Source organism: Danio aesculapii, chromosome 11 (assembly GCF_903798145.1).
Source record: "Danio aesculapii chromosome 11, fDanAes4.1, whole genome shotgun sequence".
Lineage (NCBI taxonomy): Eukaryota > Metazoa > Chordata > Actinopteri > Cypriniformes > Danionidae > Danio > Danio aesculapii.
Window position 1 is genome coordinate 10,283,207 of NC_079445.1, and position 19,481 is coordinate 10,302,687.

The following is a 19,481-nucleotide window of genomic DNA, read 5'->3' on the forward strand; positions in this document are numbered from 1 at the left end:
ACTGTACAATATAATCAGTTGTGTGTCCGTTAATGAATTATACATGCATTATGAATATTTTTATTAAGCGTTATAAACTTAAGTGAAGAGTTACAGTTACTGTCATCAAATATGAGTGCTGGAACTTAACGAGGAACTTCACACATTATGATAATCTGGATGACTAATCGTCTTTTCATATTTTAGCCACTTCCAAGTACAATATTTGTGCATGTAGTTTGCTTTATATCTTAAGTAAACAATGTGTACCAACATTCTACTTGCTATTGTGTACTACTCATTCAAGCTAATCAAGTTCTTTAACATAGACAATTATTTATTTATGACATGGGAATCTGCCTCATATTCAAAGTGAATGCAGATCAATAGTAATAACGAAAATAAACCAACAACAAAGAAAATGAAAGTGCGATTTTGCAAATATCAATCATTTATTAATTTATAGTGTTTTAAAATATTGTATATTGTAAAAAATTGTGCATATATATATATATATATATATATATATATATATATATATATATATATATATATATATATATATATATATAGCCCCCTGTTTATTTTTTTCTCCAATTTCAGTTTAACGGAGATATTTTTTTCAACACATTTCTAAACATAATAGTTTTAATAACTCATTTCTAATAATGGATTTCTTTTATCTTTGCCACGATGAGAGTAAATAAAATTTTACTAGAAAAAAAATATAGCTTAAAATAATTTTTTAAAATTTTTAAATTTTATTCTAGCCTAAATAAAACATAAATAAGAATTTCTCCAGAAGAAAAAATATTATCAGACATACTGAGAAAAATTCCTTGCTCTGATAAACATCATTTGGAAAAAAATTTAAAAGAGAAAAAATAATTCAAAGTGGGGCTAATAATTCTGATATATATATATATATATATATATATATATATATATATATATATATATATATATATATATATATATATATATATATATGTACTGTAAAACAAATCATCATTTTACGGTTTATTTCCGGCAGCTGGGATGCCGGGAAAAAAACATCAAATAACGGCTGTAAAATTACATAAATTTCCTTAAATTAAAATTTCTGGAAAATTTCCGTAATTCAACCTCTGTTATTTTACAGTAAATTTCTGTAACTTAACAGCTGTTATTTTATGGGGTTTTTTCTGGTACCCCAGCTGCCGGAAAAAAACCATAAGATTTAAAAAAAAATTACAGTGTATACATATACTAGTATATATATATAGTCAGAATTTTTATTAGCCTCCCTGAATTATTACCCACCCCCATTATTATTACCCACCATATATATAATTTATCATTTTCAATTACCTTATTAAGTTTATTAAATTAACTTATTATAAATAACCTACAAAAATATGAACATTCACATTTTTATAGTAATGCCAAGAAACTGTTGAATGATTATTTACAGTGCACAGCATAATTGAGTACACCCTATTTTGAAAATAAATATTTTATTCCATTTCTCAGTGAATATAGGCAATGTATTTTGTTGCATGTAACCAAAACAGATTTATTAAACAGATATATTTATTAAAATATTTTAGTCACCAAATTTATTTAGAAATTGAAAGATAATACAATTAAACTCAAGCAAACCATTGCAAAAGATTTACAACCTACAAAATTTCAACAAAATTAAAAAAAAATTTTGCTTCTCTCGATTTTCTTTTTTTAAATATGTATTTAATATCTTATTTAAATCTATAACATATACATTTTGGTGTACTAGTTTTTGGACCATTATCGTAAGTTATTTTGTTATATAAGCTCCAGATTTGGCTTCAGTACTGACTAATCTAATGTATATGCACAAAAATAATATTGTAAAGCTTCCAATTAAAAATAAGAACTGAAAAGATAGAGTTGTGAGGGGTGTACTCATATATGCTGAGCACTGTAAGTGTAAATAAAATAATGATGCAGAAAAAACAATCAAACATATACAAATACACGACTATATATGTTTGTTTTTTCCTCTGTAAAGCGTGTCTGGTCCTGAAGCTGTGTGACGTGTGTTACTGTGGTATTCTATAAATCTGTCCACTTCTACTGGCATGTTGTGACTTGTGTGTTGGCAAAGAGCAGTAACGTGTGTATGTGTATGTGTATGTGTGTGTGTATGCAGTCAGAGTACAAGAGAAAAGGAGAGGACTGGATGTATTTATGGTAAAAACACTGTATTATCTTTAAGGTTTACAGATTTTTGCTTCCATGTGTGTGTTATTCATTGTCTTGATAAGAAATATGAAATCAAAATAGCGAATGAAACGTTAGAGATATATGTCTTTAAAAAAGATTTGATATAATGAGTTTTGGCATTGGATTTGTCTCTTACTAAAAGTCTTGAGAGTTAGGATGGCAATCAGCTTGCGGACGAGACCCAGATCTGCTGAAAAGCACGTACTGTGGTAAGTTCATTGTTGACAATTGCCACATTATACAAACCGAGGCATTTTATCAGACTGCTCTTTAGGATTTGCAATTTGAACTTTGCTCTTCCCTCGCTGTTCAAATATATAGATTTTTCTACATGATAGTGAAACTTTTTTTGAGAATGAAAAAAAAACATCCTGTAGTTTTTAATTGTGCTATATTCTGATATGGTATGTACTTTGCCATCAGCATAATTCATTTTATCATCTGAAATAATCCTTTTTGTAAGTCTCTTCGGATAAAAATGTGTGCTACATGATTAAATGTAATGTAAATGTAAATAAATTAGCTTGTTCTGCATGTTAACAAGACTTATATTTAATATCTCTGTGTTTTCATCAGGAAAATAGTAGTAATTCCATAATTCTGAATCATAAAAAAAGTTAACAGTAAATGTGCTGTTATGATGACGGTGATAATAATAATTATTATTATTATAACATCAGAATTATTTGATGTGTGATTATTTGATAACACGGGCTTATTGGAAATAGTGAAACTTCGAAGATTTATTTTTAACTGCAGTTTGTAGGGAAAATTAATGCAATTGGGCAGTATGATGCCAAAAAAAAATGTGTTCCTTTTCACACTAATGATATTTCCAGGGACATATTATCAAGGAATAAAGGATAATTTTCATGAAGTTTTTTGCACAACACCAAATAAATACACTGTAAAAAATAAATCCGTAAAATTTACGGTAAAAAAACGGCAGCTGTGATTGCCAGTATTTTACCGTTAAAAATACAGTACAAACCGTAAAAGTAAATTCTCATATTTACAGTAAACTACCGTATATTATTAATTTATAGAGGTAATATGTCTGTATTTTGAATTACCAACATCTACACATCTTTTGACAGATAGACACATTAACACAGCTATATACAGGTGGTGATGAGGAAGTTACATAATGAACCAAAGCTCATCACAAACAACTTTTCCCACAAGCAGAAAAGTGTATCAGAATATAGAAGGTGCTCAGTGACATTCACACAGCTAAACACCAGTATGGTAACACATATAAAATTAAAGTCATGAAATAAACATTGTTTATCAACATTAGATGTAACAAATATCTAATGTACAGAACTTATGGGGAAACAACTAAAAAGACCCATAGTAATGTCAACAAAAAGCATAAAAAGTGATGTGCCATGCAGGGAATTCTGGGAAAGTCAATTTACGGTTATTCGCCGTATATATTAAGAAAACATACCATTAACCAGGTTACGGATTTGTACTGTAGCATTTTTACAGTTTTTTACCGTTGAAATCATGGCTATTTTTTACAGTGTACCACAAAACAACTTAACAGAGTCTGTGATTTGGAATCGAATAGTTTACACATAAGAGATAAAGCAATGTAATTTTGTTTCGCAATTTTTTCTTTGCTTTGCTTTTTAAAACACTATTGGTTGGGTTTAGTTTAGTGGTTCACTAGGTGATCTGTACAACAAGCACTGCGATCTTGTGGATGTATAGAAGAAGGATCTGAAACGTACAACAAAACGTACCCCAAGTAATCCATTTCAAGTTTACAAAAATGTAGAAAGCGCCCTCTAGTGGACTTGTCATCGTAAACGTGCATGTAATCACTCATTTTATTGTCAGTCTGTTTAAATATTGTAGACCAATAAATCTAGTCAAGCATGTTTAGAACACAAATGGCATATTAAAAGACCCAAAATACTAATTGATGGTCATTTTAAAGCTGAGCGGTAAACCCCTCAAATGGCTTAGTCCCACCCTTTTGCTTGAGCCGAAATTTTTAATCTAAAATTTGATCCAATTTTTTATGATCACTTATTTGTATAAGTATGTGGAGGTCAGTTTAGTTATTTGAAACATTATTTGAAACTCTAAAATAGTTAATAATTAAAATAGTTAGAAGTTTTAATTAAAACATTAAAAGTAGACCCTTAAATTGCGATTTGGGTGGCATGGTAGCTCAGTGGATAGCACTGTCTCCTTACAGCAAGGAGGTTACTGGTTCAAGTTCCAGTTTGCATTTCTGTGTGGATTTTTCATGTTCTTCCCGTGTTGGCGTGGGTTTCTCCTGGGTGCTTCGGTTTCCCCGGTGATTATAGTTTGAATAAACTAAATTGGCCAAAGTGTGTAAGTGAATAAGTGTACAGTATATGGGTGTTTCCAGTACTGGGTTTATTCCGCTGTGGCGACCTCTGAAATAGAGACTAAGCTGAAGGAAAATGAATTAGTGAAATTGCAATTATTCAATTTTTCACTGTAGATTTTAACTATTTTACTTAAAAAAATGAGTGAAGCCATTATAACTTGGAAATTTTAAGTTAACTTTTATAATTTTGCACATGCAGTCAATTTACAAAAATATAAAGTCTTAAAATCTTAAGTAAAGTCAACTAATCACTTTTTAAAGCAACATGTTTACTGACTTTTTAAAGTAGTCAGCTAATTGCTTTTAAAGCAACATTTGCTCACTTTAAGTTAACTAATCACTTTTAAAGCAACATGTTTTCTTAAGTAAAGTCAATTAATTGCTTTTAAAGCAACAAGTTCTTCAGTAAAGTCAACTAATTGCTTTAAAAAATTGCTTCGCTTTGCTTTTTAAAACACTATTGGTTGGGTTTAGTTTAGTGGTTCACTAGGTGATCTGTACAACAAGCACTGCCATAAAGTCAACTAATTGCTTTAAAAGCAATGTGTTTACTCAGTTTTTAAAGTAAAGTCAACTAATCACTTTTTAAAGCAACATGTTTTCAAATTTTTTAAGAAAAGTCAACTAATTGCTTTTAAAGCAACATGTTTACTCATTTTTAAATGTAAATTTAACCAATCGCTTTAAAAGCAACATGTTTTCTTACTTTTTAAAGTAGTCAACAAATTGCTCATAAAGCAACATGTTTACTCACTTTTTAAAGAAAAGTCAACTAATCGCTTTAAAAGCAACATGTTTTCTTAAGTAAAGTCAACTAATCACTTTTAAAGCAACATGTTTACTCACTTTTCAAAGAAAAGTCAACTAATAGCTTTAAAAGCAATATATCTTCTTAAGTAAAGTCAACTAATCACTTTTAAAGCAACATGTTTACTCACTTTTTAAAGAAAAGTCAACTAATCGCTTTTAAAGCCACGTGTTTACTAACTTTTAAGTAAAGTCAACTAATCACTTTTAAAGCAACGTGTTTACTCACTTTTTAAAGGAGTCAACTAATCGCTTTAAAAGCAACATGTTTACTCACTTTTCAAAGAAAAGTCAACTAATAGCTTTAAAAGCAATATATCTTCTTAAGTAAAGTCAACTAATGACTTTTAAAGCAACATGTTTACTCACTTTTTAAAGAAAAGTCAACTAATCGCTTTTAAAGCCACGTGTTTACTAACTTTTAAGTAAAGTCAACTAATCACTTTTAAAGCAACGTGTTTACTCACTTTTTAAAGGAGTCAACTAATCGCTTTAAAAGCAACATGTTTACTCACTTTTTAAAGAAAAGTCAACTAATCGCTTTTAAAGCCACGTGTTTACTAACTTTTAAGTAAAGTCAACTAATCACTTTTAAAGCAACTTGTTTACTCACTTTTTAAAGGAGTCAACTAATCGCTTTAAAAGCAACATGTTTACTCACTTTTCAAAGAAAAGACAACTAATCGCTTTAAAAGCAATATATTTTCTTAAGTAAAGTCAACTAATCACTTTTAAAGCAACATGTTTACTCACTTTTTAAAGAAAAGTCAACTAATCGAATTTAAAGCCACGTGTTTACTAACTTTTTAAGTAAAGTCAACTAATCACTTTTAAAGCAACATATTTACTCACTTTTTAAAGGAGTCAACTAATCGCTTTAAAAGCAACATGTTTACTAACTTTTTAAAGAAAAGTCAACTAATTGCTTTTTATAGTGTTTGTATATAAAATCACAGTCAGATTTTATTTTAGAGTACAATTCTTGCTATTAACAATGCATTAAATAAAACTTAATAAGCTCAATAAACTACTAATTTGTAGAATAAGATCATCTCTTTATAAATTTAAAAAAATGTTGCTGCTTTAAATTTTTAAGTTGAATCATTCATTCATTCATTTTCCCTAGGCTTTGTCCCTTTATTCATTAGGTGTCACCACAGTGGAATGAACTGGCAACTTATCCAGCATATGTTTTACACAGCGGATGCCCTTCCAGCTGCAACCCATTACTGGGAAACATTCATACACACTCATTCATACTCATACACTATGGCCAATATAGGTTATTCAATTAACCTATATCGCATGTTTTTGGACTGTGGGGGAAACCGGAGGAACACGGGGAGAACATGCAAGCTTCACACAGAAATGTCAACTGACCCACCCATACCACCGACCTTCTTGCTGTGAGGCAAAAGTTACCCTTTAAGTGTAATCAAATGATTATCAAACATCAAGTTTACATTACTTAAAACAAATGAGTTGAAACCTGATTAACTTAATAAAATACGTTCAGGTAACATAAAAACATAAGTTGTCATTACTTTTTAATCATATAATTTTTTACAGTGTAAATGAAACAGCCAGTTGGCTGTCAAGATCTTAATAAATCCTAGACAGGTGACAGACCAGTAGTTAAAAGTGTAACTTGATACTTAAAAGAAAACAAATCTTATTTTGAAACAGGCGCCAAAATAGTATCGTCTTTGGTACCCTATACTCTATATATGGCATACTGTATTGGCCCTCAGTTTTCTGTGCGGGCACCACCCAAGCACTTTATGCCTCATCATGCGTCTTGTTTTTTCCTGTGGCACTTGTTTTTTCATCTGGGCCCACGTCTCCAAAGTGCCAAGGTCAGGCTACAGGGCCCGGCAAGACAAATGTATACAACCTGTTTTTCACTTTACTTAAAAGAAAGAACAGGGTCGTGTTTGGCCTTTATTTTCAAAGAAGCTCTCTGTTGTTCCAGAGACAGTGTTCTTTAATGATAACATCTGTGTCTCAGTACCAATTCACTTCTCTGGGGTTCTCATGAATGCCTTTGTGTTGCCCAGCTGCTTAGAGTCTATCTAAAACAGCAGAAGGAAGGTGAACTGAATTTCTTAAAAGAGGCGGCATGATGGCTCAGTGGTTAGCACTGTCGTCTCACAGCAAGAAGGTCACTGGTTTGAATCCCAGCTGTGCCAGTAGACATTTCTGTGTGGAGTTTGCATAATCTCCCCTTGTTCGCATGGGTTTCCTCTGGGTGCTCCAGTTTCCCCCATAGTCGGAAGACATGCGCTATAGGTGAATTGGATGGTGTATGAGTGTGTGTGTGAATGCGAGAGTGTATGGGTGTTTCCCAGTACAGGGTTGCAGCTGGAAGGGCATCCACTACGTTAAAAAAACTGCTGGAATAATTGGCAGTTCATTCCACTGTGGCGACCCGTAGAATCAGAGACTAAGCCAAATGAAAATGGATGAATGAATTCATGAAAATCCACTTTCTAACAGTAGGTGGTGCTCATAAAAAGGCAGGAATTAGTTTAAAGGAGTGGTCCACTACAATATCATATTTTAAACTTTAGTTGATGTGTAATGTAGCTGTGTAAACATAAACAACATCTCTGAATTTTAGACGCTCAAAGTTTAATGCAAAGGGTGACATTGGCTTTTACAGAGTTAGCTTAGCACAGCCTACAGCAAACAAAGTGTCAAAAAAATACATCCGGGTTAACTAAGTCATAAATGCTTCAGGTTACACATATACACCCTGTGCAGCAAAGGGGCGTGGCCAGATGTGCTGTAATGTTATATTGTGAAGCCGAGCTGATCGGTGAATTAAAAAAAAAATCTAAATAAAAAATTATTATTTTTTAAAATTATAAATATTATATTATAATAAAAATAATAATAATAATAATACAAATAATAATAATACAAATAATAATAATAAAAAAGAACGTGATATTCTACAAATGAAGCATGAGCACACATTGCTTTGCTCCCCATAAATACAATCAAGCCTTAAAAATACACTTTGGACCACCCCTTTAATGCTGTAAAGTAATTTTTTCAAAGCTGTTTCATTTCTAGAATGTACCACCATTATGATTTGACAGAACTGATTTCTTGACATCACCTGAAAGCTGGTAATTCACTATTTACCATTTGATTTACCGACTTAAAATTTGAGGGGCTTTGAATTTATTTAGCTATTACATATTTGACCTTGCGAAACATTTCTGTAGTCGATTGATAATAGAAGTTCATGGATATGTTGGCTGAAATTATTATGGAAAAAAACACAGCTTCGAATGTTATCACTCGATTGAATAGGCGTTATCACTGGTTAATAGCTGATAGATATGGGCCAGTAGGTGCCTTCTACTGGTAGGCTCAGAAAACTGTTATCATCCATCTACATGGTGAATCAGCTGTACTAATAGAGAAGACTCCAAATCCAGATCTGTTTTTACATTACTGTGACAGTTGGGTTTAGGGTTGGGGTAGGGGTAGTCATTAATAAAATATAATTAATGGGAAATTTTATAAATAATATAAATTTTGGGCGTCACTGTGGTGCAGTGGGTAGCACGATCACCTCTATATATATATATATATATATATATATATATATATATATATATATATATATATATATATATATATATATATATATATATATATATATATATATATATATATATACATATATGTTGTGAATCAAATTTGTGATTGTCAATCAAAATCTTTTACTTATATCGGCAAAAGTCATCTTTAGTGGAACAGAAGACGTAGACTGTTTAATGTTGTTTAAAGGTGGCATGTATTTTACTCGATGACCGTACAATAAAATGTGATACTGCAATCAGAACATTCCATTTATTTCAACAGCTATACCAGATGCAAACTTTTGAAAACTGGTTTAAAGTTGCCTATTTGAAAACCACACTGTTGTCATTTTTGTGAAAAGGGTGGCTGCATGTGCTTAGTCTACAGTACAGTACTTGACAGTCAAAACAACAGTAGCAGACTACACAACCACACGTGTGATGACTGTACACATATGTTTTTAAATGAAAAGAATTGTATTTAATTATTTGTTTATTTGTTTATTTTATTTTATTTTTTTTAATTTTTAGTGCACCATTGATAATAAACATACCATTTTGGTGATGATTTTGTCAAAGCTCTCCTTAATTTCTGACCCTGGTTGTTGCTATTCAGCTTCCTCGAGTGTTCTGAAAGATACAGTTGAATTCAGAATTATTAGTCCTCCTTAATTATTAGCCCCCCTATATTTTCCCCCAATTTCTGATTAACAGAAATATTTTTACAATATATTTCTAAACATAATAGTTTTAAACTAATTTCTAATAACTGATTCATTTTTTCTAGATATTTTTCAAGATACTAGCATTCAACTTAAAGTGACATTTAAAGGCTTACAGTAACTAAGTTAATTAGGTTAACTTAGGGGTAATTAGGCAAGTCATTGTATAATGGTGGTTTGTTCTGTAGACATTTGAAAAAAAAAATATTGCATAAGAGGGCTAATAATATTGACCTTAAAATTGTTTTTAAAAAATTTTAAAAGTCTAGCCAAATTAAAACAAATAACACTTTTTCCAGAAGAAAAAATATTATCAGAAATACTGTGAAAAATTCCTTGTTCTGTTAAGCATAATTTGGGAAATATTTAAAAATATAAATAAAAATTCTCAGGAGGGCTAATAATTCTGACTTCAACTGTAGAGTATTACTCAGTGGCTGATAGACTGATCTGGTTGGTGTCTAGGGGGTTACATACTGGCCGAGTCACAAAAGGCCACAACTACATGTAAGTCCCTTTGGATTCTAGCTATGGCTCAGGTCCGTCTTTCACAGTAAGTAAATAGATTGTTTTAAATACATTTACAATCATCAAAATTTTACATGTGATTATCTAGAAATAGAACAGTTTGAACTGAGGAAACCTATCATTGATATTTTATAAATGCTACTGTAAGTGAGGATTTGAGCCAATGAGCTACAGTATGGTAACGGTACTTGTAACAACCAGTAAATGTCCCTTATCACAGCGTTTTCGGTTTTCTTTCTACATGTGAACGTGTTGATATTTCTGAATGGGGAGAAGCAATATTTTACCTGAGCAACTAAAATTAGACTCAGCCGCGGAACCTTTACCACAGATATAAATAAACAGCAAGCTGTCCTAGCTCACTTTCTTCCCAAGTCAGTCTGAATCAGAGCAGAAAGTCCTTGAATTCAGTCCTACAAGCAGTCCAGCGAAGGTCTGTTTCTTCTCTTTTTAAGTTGACAGGTTGTGGGCCAGAGGTCTGCATTCACTTGCTATCATGAATGAAACTATTATATCCAGTCGGGATTAAAATAAACACGTTCTTCTCTTTCTACAGTTGAATCCTCGCAGAAGGGATATTAAAAACAACACTTGTCCTTGCTGTTTTAACTACAAGAATGACTGTGTTTGTTCTTAAATGAAAGATTAGATCAATATTGGAGTTATTAATATTCTGGTAATGCTTTACAATAACAGTACATGAATAATGATGTGCTAATATGTAAATTAAATGTTACTTTATTATGAACTAATGATGAGTTAAAGCCTCGGTCAGATCACATGATTTTTATTGTCTGTTAAAAGTCACTATGTCAGTTTTTTCTTGATAAAATCTTGACTTGTTGTGGGTAACAAATGTGCCAGACTACACGTTCCTTCATGATCAGTCATCCCATGACGTCTACTATGAGTGTTATTTCCCAATGCAGTCACAAATGTTGCTATAACAATATTCCTTATCTCAATTAAAAGTTTTTTTATCTTATTTCAATCTCATTAAACACAGATGCTTGCTGACAACTAACAATTACATCATTTAAGGGCATTTCTTATGACATGGACAAGATCAAGTTCATGATTCCTTTTTAATATTAAGATATTTTCTTTGAAATCTAAATGTATATTTTCCTGCCATGGGTTTTTTATTAAACACTCCCTCGCCTGAACTTGCAGCGAGTGCGGAGAAAATGAAAGCACATCTGCACTGAGGAAAAATCAGATGCTCTACACATAATCTTTCAAATAATGACATATTAAAAAATTTGCAAATATATAACTGAAGTTTGTGATACAATCACATTGAAGCATTTAATAAATCTTTATTTTCCTCAGAGCGAAACAAATCATCCACCTGTATAGTTGAGTAGTGGACACAAACAAAAATATAGTTTATATATTTTTCTTGTAAAAGAATATCTTTTTGAAACGAATTTAGTTTGCTATAAACTTTATCTTAATTTTAATGTATATTTTGTTGGTAAGTTATCTCTAAACAAGAATAACGAAAAACATTTGAGGTGATGCACTTCAAAACAAGTCCGCTATATGCACCAAAACATGAAATGCTGTGAGATTGTGTTGGTTTGTTAAGTAAAATAATAATCTAGCTTAAATCAAATTAAAGTGAAATATTCAGTTTTAGAGAAGCCTATATTGAACGGTTTTCACTATTAATGACAATTTTGAATAAGCAGGAAATGCTTTCGCAAAGTATTCGCAGCACTGAACATGTTCTCAGATAACCTCGCAAGAACAGACTCTGTTGGAAGGATGAGACAACTTATTTTGACAATGGAGATGTCTGCATATTTGTGCCAGTCTGTCAGATAAAATTGCTTAAAACATCTTAATATTTTAGAAAAGGTTGAAGTTAAAGTTTGCATAGCCAATAATTGATCTTATTCGCCCATGACCCACCCATAAGTAAACACCTGACCGGTGCATTAACGGCAGAATCCAATGATATAACCAAGAAATGATGTGCTCCTATTGCACAGTGTCATCCACATGACGGAACTCGTCGTGAAGAACGAGGAAAAAATTTTGCTTGCTAGACTTTCTGTGATGGTGTTGTGAGGCGTCGCAGGCATTAGGCAAACGATTGAATCTTGTGTCTTGATGCCCATTTGTCATTTACGAATCCATACGACACCCTGCCAAGAAAATCGTGCCGAAATCTTGACAAATTCATGTGATCTGATCGGGGCTTCGCTACTCATAAACTAACATTACCATACACTGTTAAAAAATTTTGCCAATTAGTTACGACAACATAATATTTTAAGTTGTGTTAACTTATATGGATGGAATGTGTTGAGATAACTTATATATCAAAGTTTTACTTGGCTTAACTTATTATACTATAAAAAAATAGTCAGCTGAACTCATATGTTAGTTAACATCAGAGCTTTAAATAGTAAAAATATGCACAAATGAAAACAAACACATTTTTAATTAAATAAATCCACTTAAATCCACTAAATTAATTAATTTATTTGTATTTATTGTAATACTTTTACTTAAATTTATGTTTACTTTTGGATGAATGTCTTTCTGAAGACGATGAATGTCTTTCTGAAGGTCTAGAATTTGATCGTGCTGGTTGGCAGGTTGACAAAATTTGGACGGGTTTGGTATCAGTTTGGATATTTTATGTTAAATATTTACTAAAAAAACAAGTGTGTGTACCTGAAGTGTGTTTTCAGTTTTTAACCATTATTTTGTGCTTTTTGTGCGACAGTTTAGCCTGAAAACATTCAAGTGTATCTGGCAACACTGACCACCATTTTCTCGTTGTAATGTTGTGGTGTGTGTTTGTCTGAGGTTCTTCTCAGATATCTGCTTCTTTGGTGAAATTTGTATTTGCAGACTTCAAAAACCTGTTTTTAGTATTAAATAAACCTTGGTCCATAAAATAAACAGTGGTTAGCACTGTTGCCTCATTGCAAGAAGGTTGCTGATTTGAGTTCTGACTGGACCAGTTGGCGTTTCTGTGTGAAGTTTACATGTTCTCCCTGTGTTTGTGTTGCTGCCCTCTGGTTTCTCCCAATGACATGTGGCATAAGTGAATTGAATAGACAAAATTTGCCGTAGTGTGAATGAAAGAGTCATGTTACTTAAGTTCACTAAACTTAAACCATGTCTATTACACTTAAATTATGAAGTCCTATCAACATTATTCCATTCTTAATTACAGCAACAAATAAGTTTAAGCTAACTAACCTTAGACCACGTCCTTTACCATTACTACTTGTATTGTCAAGTCTTGTTAAGTCTTGCTTTAAGACAACTTCACTATTTAAGTCAAGTTAACTTTAAATTTTAAGGCAGCACAGTTCCTGTTTGTTTATTAATGTATTAATTATCACTTTAAATGTAACCAACGTGAACTCGTGACCTTTTAATGTATCGTGATGTCATGACTTTACTTGGAGGGACACCTTATCATTGACTCCTGTTAACTCTTATGTTTAAACATAGCAGTTAAGCACGTCCGTCTAGCACGTTTACATATAAAATACTAAAACAATAGAAAAGTGTCCTGTCTACATCAAACTGAACAGTTTAAAGAAAGGAGTTCATGACTGGTTAAGATTGAGATAATGATTAGGTGCCTCTTCAAGTAAAATCATGACATAAAAATGCATTAACAGGTCATGAGTTCATGATGGTTACGTTTAGCTTAAAGTGGTAATTAATACATTTACAAACATGGACAAACAATTAGTTAAGGTATCCATTATTCACACATTATTTAACTCTTGAGACTCATGTTGTAGTTAAATATGGTCATTGATTAGTGCATCCCTTAACTCATCATTAGTTCATAATAAAGTTTACATATTAGTACATCATTATTCATGTACTGTTATTGTAAATTGTTGCCAATATTTATTTTGTTCACTTGAAAAACCCTAGCAACTACCTAGCAACACATTAGCAACCACCTAGTAACCATTTAGAACACTCTAGCAACCACCTAGCAACACCTTAGCAACCATCCTGCAACCAATCAGAACACTCTAGCAACTACCTAGTAATGCCTTAGCAACTGCCTAAAACCACTCAGAATCCCGTAACTTAGAACTACTTAAAACAACTATTAAACTTTAAGCTACTTTAAACTTAAAACTGTTTTTGAACTTTTAAAATTTTAGCTTTTTAAAACTTTGATCTACTTAAAACTACTTTTAAACCTTTAGCTACTTTAAACTTTAAGCTTCTTAAAACTTAAAACTACTTAATTAATTTTAAACTTTAAACTCCTTTAAAATTAAAACTGCTTTAAAACTTTAAGCTACTTTACACTTAAAACTACTTTTAATTTTTAAACTACTTAAAACTTAAAACTACATAACTAATTTTAAACTTTAAACTACTTTAAACTTAGAACTGCTTTAAAACTTTAAGCTACTTTAAACTTAAAACTATTTTTAATTTTTAAACTACTTAAAACTTAAAACTACTTAACTAATTTTAAAATTTAAACTACTTTAAACTTTTCTAAATTTGAACTGCTTTAAAACTTTAAGCTACTTTAAATTTAAAACTACTTTTAAAATTTAAGCTTCTTAAAACTTTGAACTACTTAAAACTACTTCAAAAAACTTTCAGTCTAAGCTTTCCCAAGCCAGCCTAAAGTTTTTCTTGACGAAATCTTTTAATCTAGTTATAAATTGTTACCAATATTTATTTTATATTGCACTGTTTCTTCAGAATATTCTCTAGATACTGTAACTAACCTCCTGTCACCCTTCTTTCTGTCACAGTTTCGATGTGGAAAATGGGTTGTCGATGGGTCGCAGTTCACTGGACCCCAGTCCGAGCTCCGGGCTGGTCCTGCAGGCAAACAGCCAGAGGAGAGAATCTTTCCTGTACCGCTCCGACTCGGATTTTGACCTCTCGCCCAAGACAATGTCCAGAAACTCCTCGACCACCAGCGAGCTGTAAGCATTCATCATATATTAAGTCAAATATGTCAATAGCTATGTTTCCATACACCTATTTTTTATGTGCATTTTGGAATATCGCATTAAAAAGCTTGGTGGAAATGCGAAGAAGGGGCGGCACGGTGGCTCAGTTGTTTGCTCTGTTGCAGCACAAAAGGAAGATCGCTGTTTTGAGCCTCGACTAGGTCAGTTTCTATGTGGAGTTTGCATGTGGACTTTGATATGCCAACATAGGCTCATTCTGAAAACGTAGCCCTATATACATGGAGATCACAAATTTGTATGGCTGCATTTCATCTTTTTTTTACGAACGATGTGGAGCGGTATGACTCCGTTCCTTTTCACGCTTACCAGCTGACCGCTTACCTCCATATAAATGCCTTTCCGTGGTTACCAGTTTGTCCAGTGGCTCACCATGTACGTCGGCAAACTTAAGACGCAGAAAGAAGTTTACCATGATGACGGGGTTTGAGTCTGGCAAAGAACGTTTGCAGGGGTCCGTTCTTCGTACGTGGATTACTCAATTAGCTTGATTTGCTTATTGACGATTCGACATGATCCAGGATCGTTTCGTTGATCAAAACTCTTCCGAGAGTTGTCATAGCAACAGGCCTGGGAGCTCAAACCTGCTTGGGAGCAGGTTTATTTCATGTAAACAGGATTAGATCGGGTCAGTTCAAGCAAAGGTAATACTGTAAGTGTGTACCAAATGCTGATATTTTCTTATAGTAGTAATCTATAGATTAAATACAACTGGGAAAAAAAGTAATATAGTTTTAAAAAATAACATTTATAATAATAATATTTAATATTAAATAATTAATAATATTTATGTTTATATACATATAAGTAAAAAAAAAAATATATATATATATATATATATATATATATATATATATATATATATATATATATATATATATATATATATAAATAAAACTTAGTAAATAAAAGTACAAAAACGGGGTGGTTTTCCCCTAGAGGACCAAAGAGAACATTTATTAATATGGATTTTTTTAGATACAAATGCGCACTATTTAAAGGTAATTTAAACCAATCCAGCTCTAGTACAATTTCTGTAAGATAATAGACATAAACAATATTCAACTGTTTTTTAGTTTTTTTGCTTGTTTGTTTGTTTGTTTGTTTATAAAGGAATAACAATTTATGCAGTTATGCATGTTTTGACAGCTAATATGACGGTGATTTGATGCTTTGCAAAAGTTGCAGACGCCTTTACCTATATCAAAATGCTTTTTTGATGCAAATTTAATTTAAATTCCTTACGCCGATTAAGAAACTAAAATAGGCCTAGGCTATAGTAAAGAAAATCCGATCTAAAATGTAAAACTACATAAATTCCTAAATACTCTTGACACATGAAAGTATAAAGGGTGCAACCCACAAAAATTGTGGAAAGTTATTGCATACCATATTTACCAAACCGTTTACTACGAATTTTATATAATTTTGCTTACGTGGATAATTGAATATTAATCAAAAGATGTCATTATCTGATGACCTGATCATGATTTCGAGTATCGATAGATCGATAGATCTGCCCTTCACAACACACGCAGTGATCTCAGATCAGTTCATCCAGAAATTTCGCAAACTTGTTTGAAGAACCAAATTAGCCAGAGATCAGTAATCAAGATTAAGAGATCCAGGATCTGCCAAATCATCTTAGATCATTTAAGCGAGGTACGAAGAACGGACCCCAAAAAGCAGTTAAGGCAAAAATAGAAGCCAAAAATAAAACAAACAAGTAAATAACAGGGTGAGAATTTGGTAAAATGTGAGAACGTGGTAAAAATCAGGCAAGAGTTCTTCTTCTTGTAGACTGCTTTTTAAAACTGTCGGTTGGCTTTAGAGAATAGGGTGATCTGGTCAATCAGTGCTTTTGAAAACACTATTGGTTGGGTTTCGGGAAGGAGGAGGGTGTGTCAGTCAATCAGTTAGTCAGTCAACAGCGGCCTCTGGTGGATTTACATCAGAATAGCAGGCGCGAAAGGCACACGTGAAAGAAATTTGAGATCTCAAAAAGCATACACATCTGGTGGATTCACAAAAACAAAAACTGCAAAAAAAAACGTAGCTCCTGCGATGTATTTGGCATTCTCCAGAAATGTATATAGCGTTACTTTTTCAGAATGATCCTGGGTTGTTTTATGCGATATTCCAGTTTGTGCATAAATCCAATTCGCATCTGTTGTCTAGCTACTTGCTATTGTGTTTCACATGATTTCTTGCTTATTTAATACTTCATCTTTTGACATAAGAGTTTTTTATTTCCACTTTTATAAAAAAAATTAACTATCACAGTTTGAACATGGAATAGAATTGTGAAAATAATATGCAGGTGTTGAAATTGTGTAAATATCCACCCGTTTCGAATGTTATCACTCAATTGAATCGGCATTATCAGTGGTTATCAGCTGATAGATCAGAATCAGAATCAGTTTTATTGCCAAGTATGTTTCACACACGAGGAATTTGTTTTGGCTACAGAAGCTTCCAGTGTACATAAAATGACAAATGACAACACAAAATAAACATGAAAAAAGACAATAAACATTAAACAGACATGCAGTTGGACAAAAAAGGTCTGGATGTTAAATTGTATGCACAGATTTGTTATAAATATACAAGTTATAAGGTGCCGTGTACAAATGCTTATTAGAAAGTATTGCATTGTATATTGATATAAGGTGCTGTGTACAAGTGCATATGAGATATAGGCCAGTAGGGGCCTTCTGCACCTACTAGTAGTCATCCATCAACATGGTTAATCAGCTATCTTAATAGAGAAGACTCCAGATCCAGATCTGTTTTTACATTACTGTGACAGTTGGGTTTAGGGTTGTGGTAGGGGTTGACATTAATAAAATATAATTAATGGGAAATTTAATAAATAATATAAAAGAATTCTCGTTAACCGAGCCTACTGGTCAGCCTATCAGCTGATAACCACTAATAATGCCTATTCAATCGAGTGATAACATTCGAATCAGCTTAAATATCAAGTTACCTATGGAGACCCGGAAGGGATGTGATGGTGGAGAAAAAAATGGGTGGAAAAAAAAAAAACGAGTGATAGGTAAACATTTTTGAAAGTTTTTGCATTCCCTTGCAAAACCGTTGTTTAACAAACACTTTACTTTTACCATTATATCCTATTATTAGGTATTTTCCAGCCTGATCTCACGAGAAAACGTAAGTAATTTACGTTTTGTCAGTTTAGTGGCTAATTTGTTGGAATTTGTACGAGTTCAGTCATACGAAATTGTACGATTTTAAAAAGGAGGCGTGGCACCTAACCCCACCCCTAAACCCAACCGTCATTGGGGGATGAGCAAATTGTACTAAATTGTACGAATTAGATCGTACGAATTCATACAAATTAGCCACTAAATCAAAAAGTTATGAATTGCCGTGAGATTGTGTTGGCATTTTCCTATATTTCTATCATATTTTTAAACTTAAAAACATGTTAAAATTAATATAAAAATGTCTGCATTCACTTTGTGAGGTTTTTATAAACCAATATCGAGAGGATCACATGATTATGATTGAACACGGCTGGTTCTGCATTAGCTATGTATGATCCACCAATCAGATAATTCCTAACCCACTATAAATACCCAGGGTTTCTCACTATAGTCATCTTCGATTTGAAGAATCCCCCCTCCCATCCCTTCTTCTCCACCTTTCCCTTCATAGGGTGGTACGGTGGCCCAGTGGTTAGCACTGTTGCCTCACAGCAAGAACATCACTGGTTCTAGTCCTGTAACAGGCCGACTGTCATTTCTGTGCATAGTTTGCATGTTCTTCCCGTGCTCGCATGGGTTATCCCCGGGTTCTCCGGTTTCCTCCCACATTCCAAAAACATGCACTACAAGTGAATTGATCAATCTAAATTTATCACTACAGTCAAACTCTCATCCAGCAGCATATCTCTTCATAGCAATCATTTTAGTCATCAGCTCTTATCAAGGGGGAAGTTGTCAAGATATGCCTGAGCTCAAAGCTCCCCTCTCGCCATGCAAACGGGAGGGAGCCCAGGGCTCAAGGACCTTTTGAGCTCAGGGCTCTCTCCCGGGACAGCAGGCCAAACTTGCTTATAATCAATCATCAGCTAAGTGTGAACTCTTGAACTTTCCCTTAAAACTGCGCATCGATCAGCACCACTCATATGCAACCTCTAAATCAGTGAATGCATGTATAAGCGCTGACTGACTCCCAGATTAGCTGTACACGCCATTTAAAGAGGAGCTAAAGTGCA

General features: G+C 32.6%; 1 protein-coding gene across 2 annotated transcripts in view; it reads left to right on the top strand.

The window, feature by feature from the left end:
* The window catches only part of pde4cb (phosphodiesterase 4C, cAMP-specific b), a 183,912-nt gene that overhangs the window by 107,860 nt on the left and 56,571 nt on the right, over positions 1 to 19,481 (top strand). For both annotated transcript variants that reach the window (XM_056468024.1, XM_056468025.1), the window contains exon 2: positions 15,017 to 15,193. In XM_056468024.1, the coding sequence (XP_056323999.1) occupies positions 15,017 to 15,193 (177 nt within the window). The remainder of the gene's footprint in view (positions 1 to 15,016; positions 15,194 to 19,481) is intronic.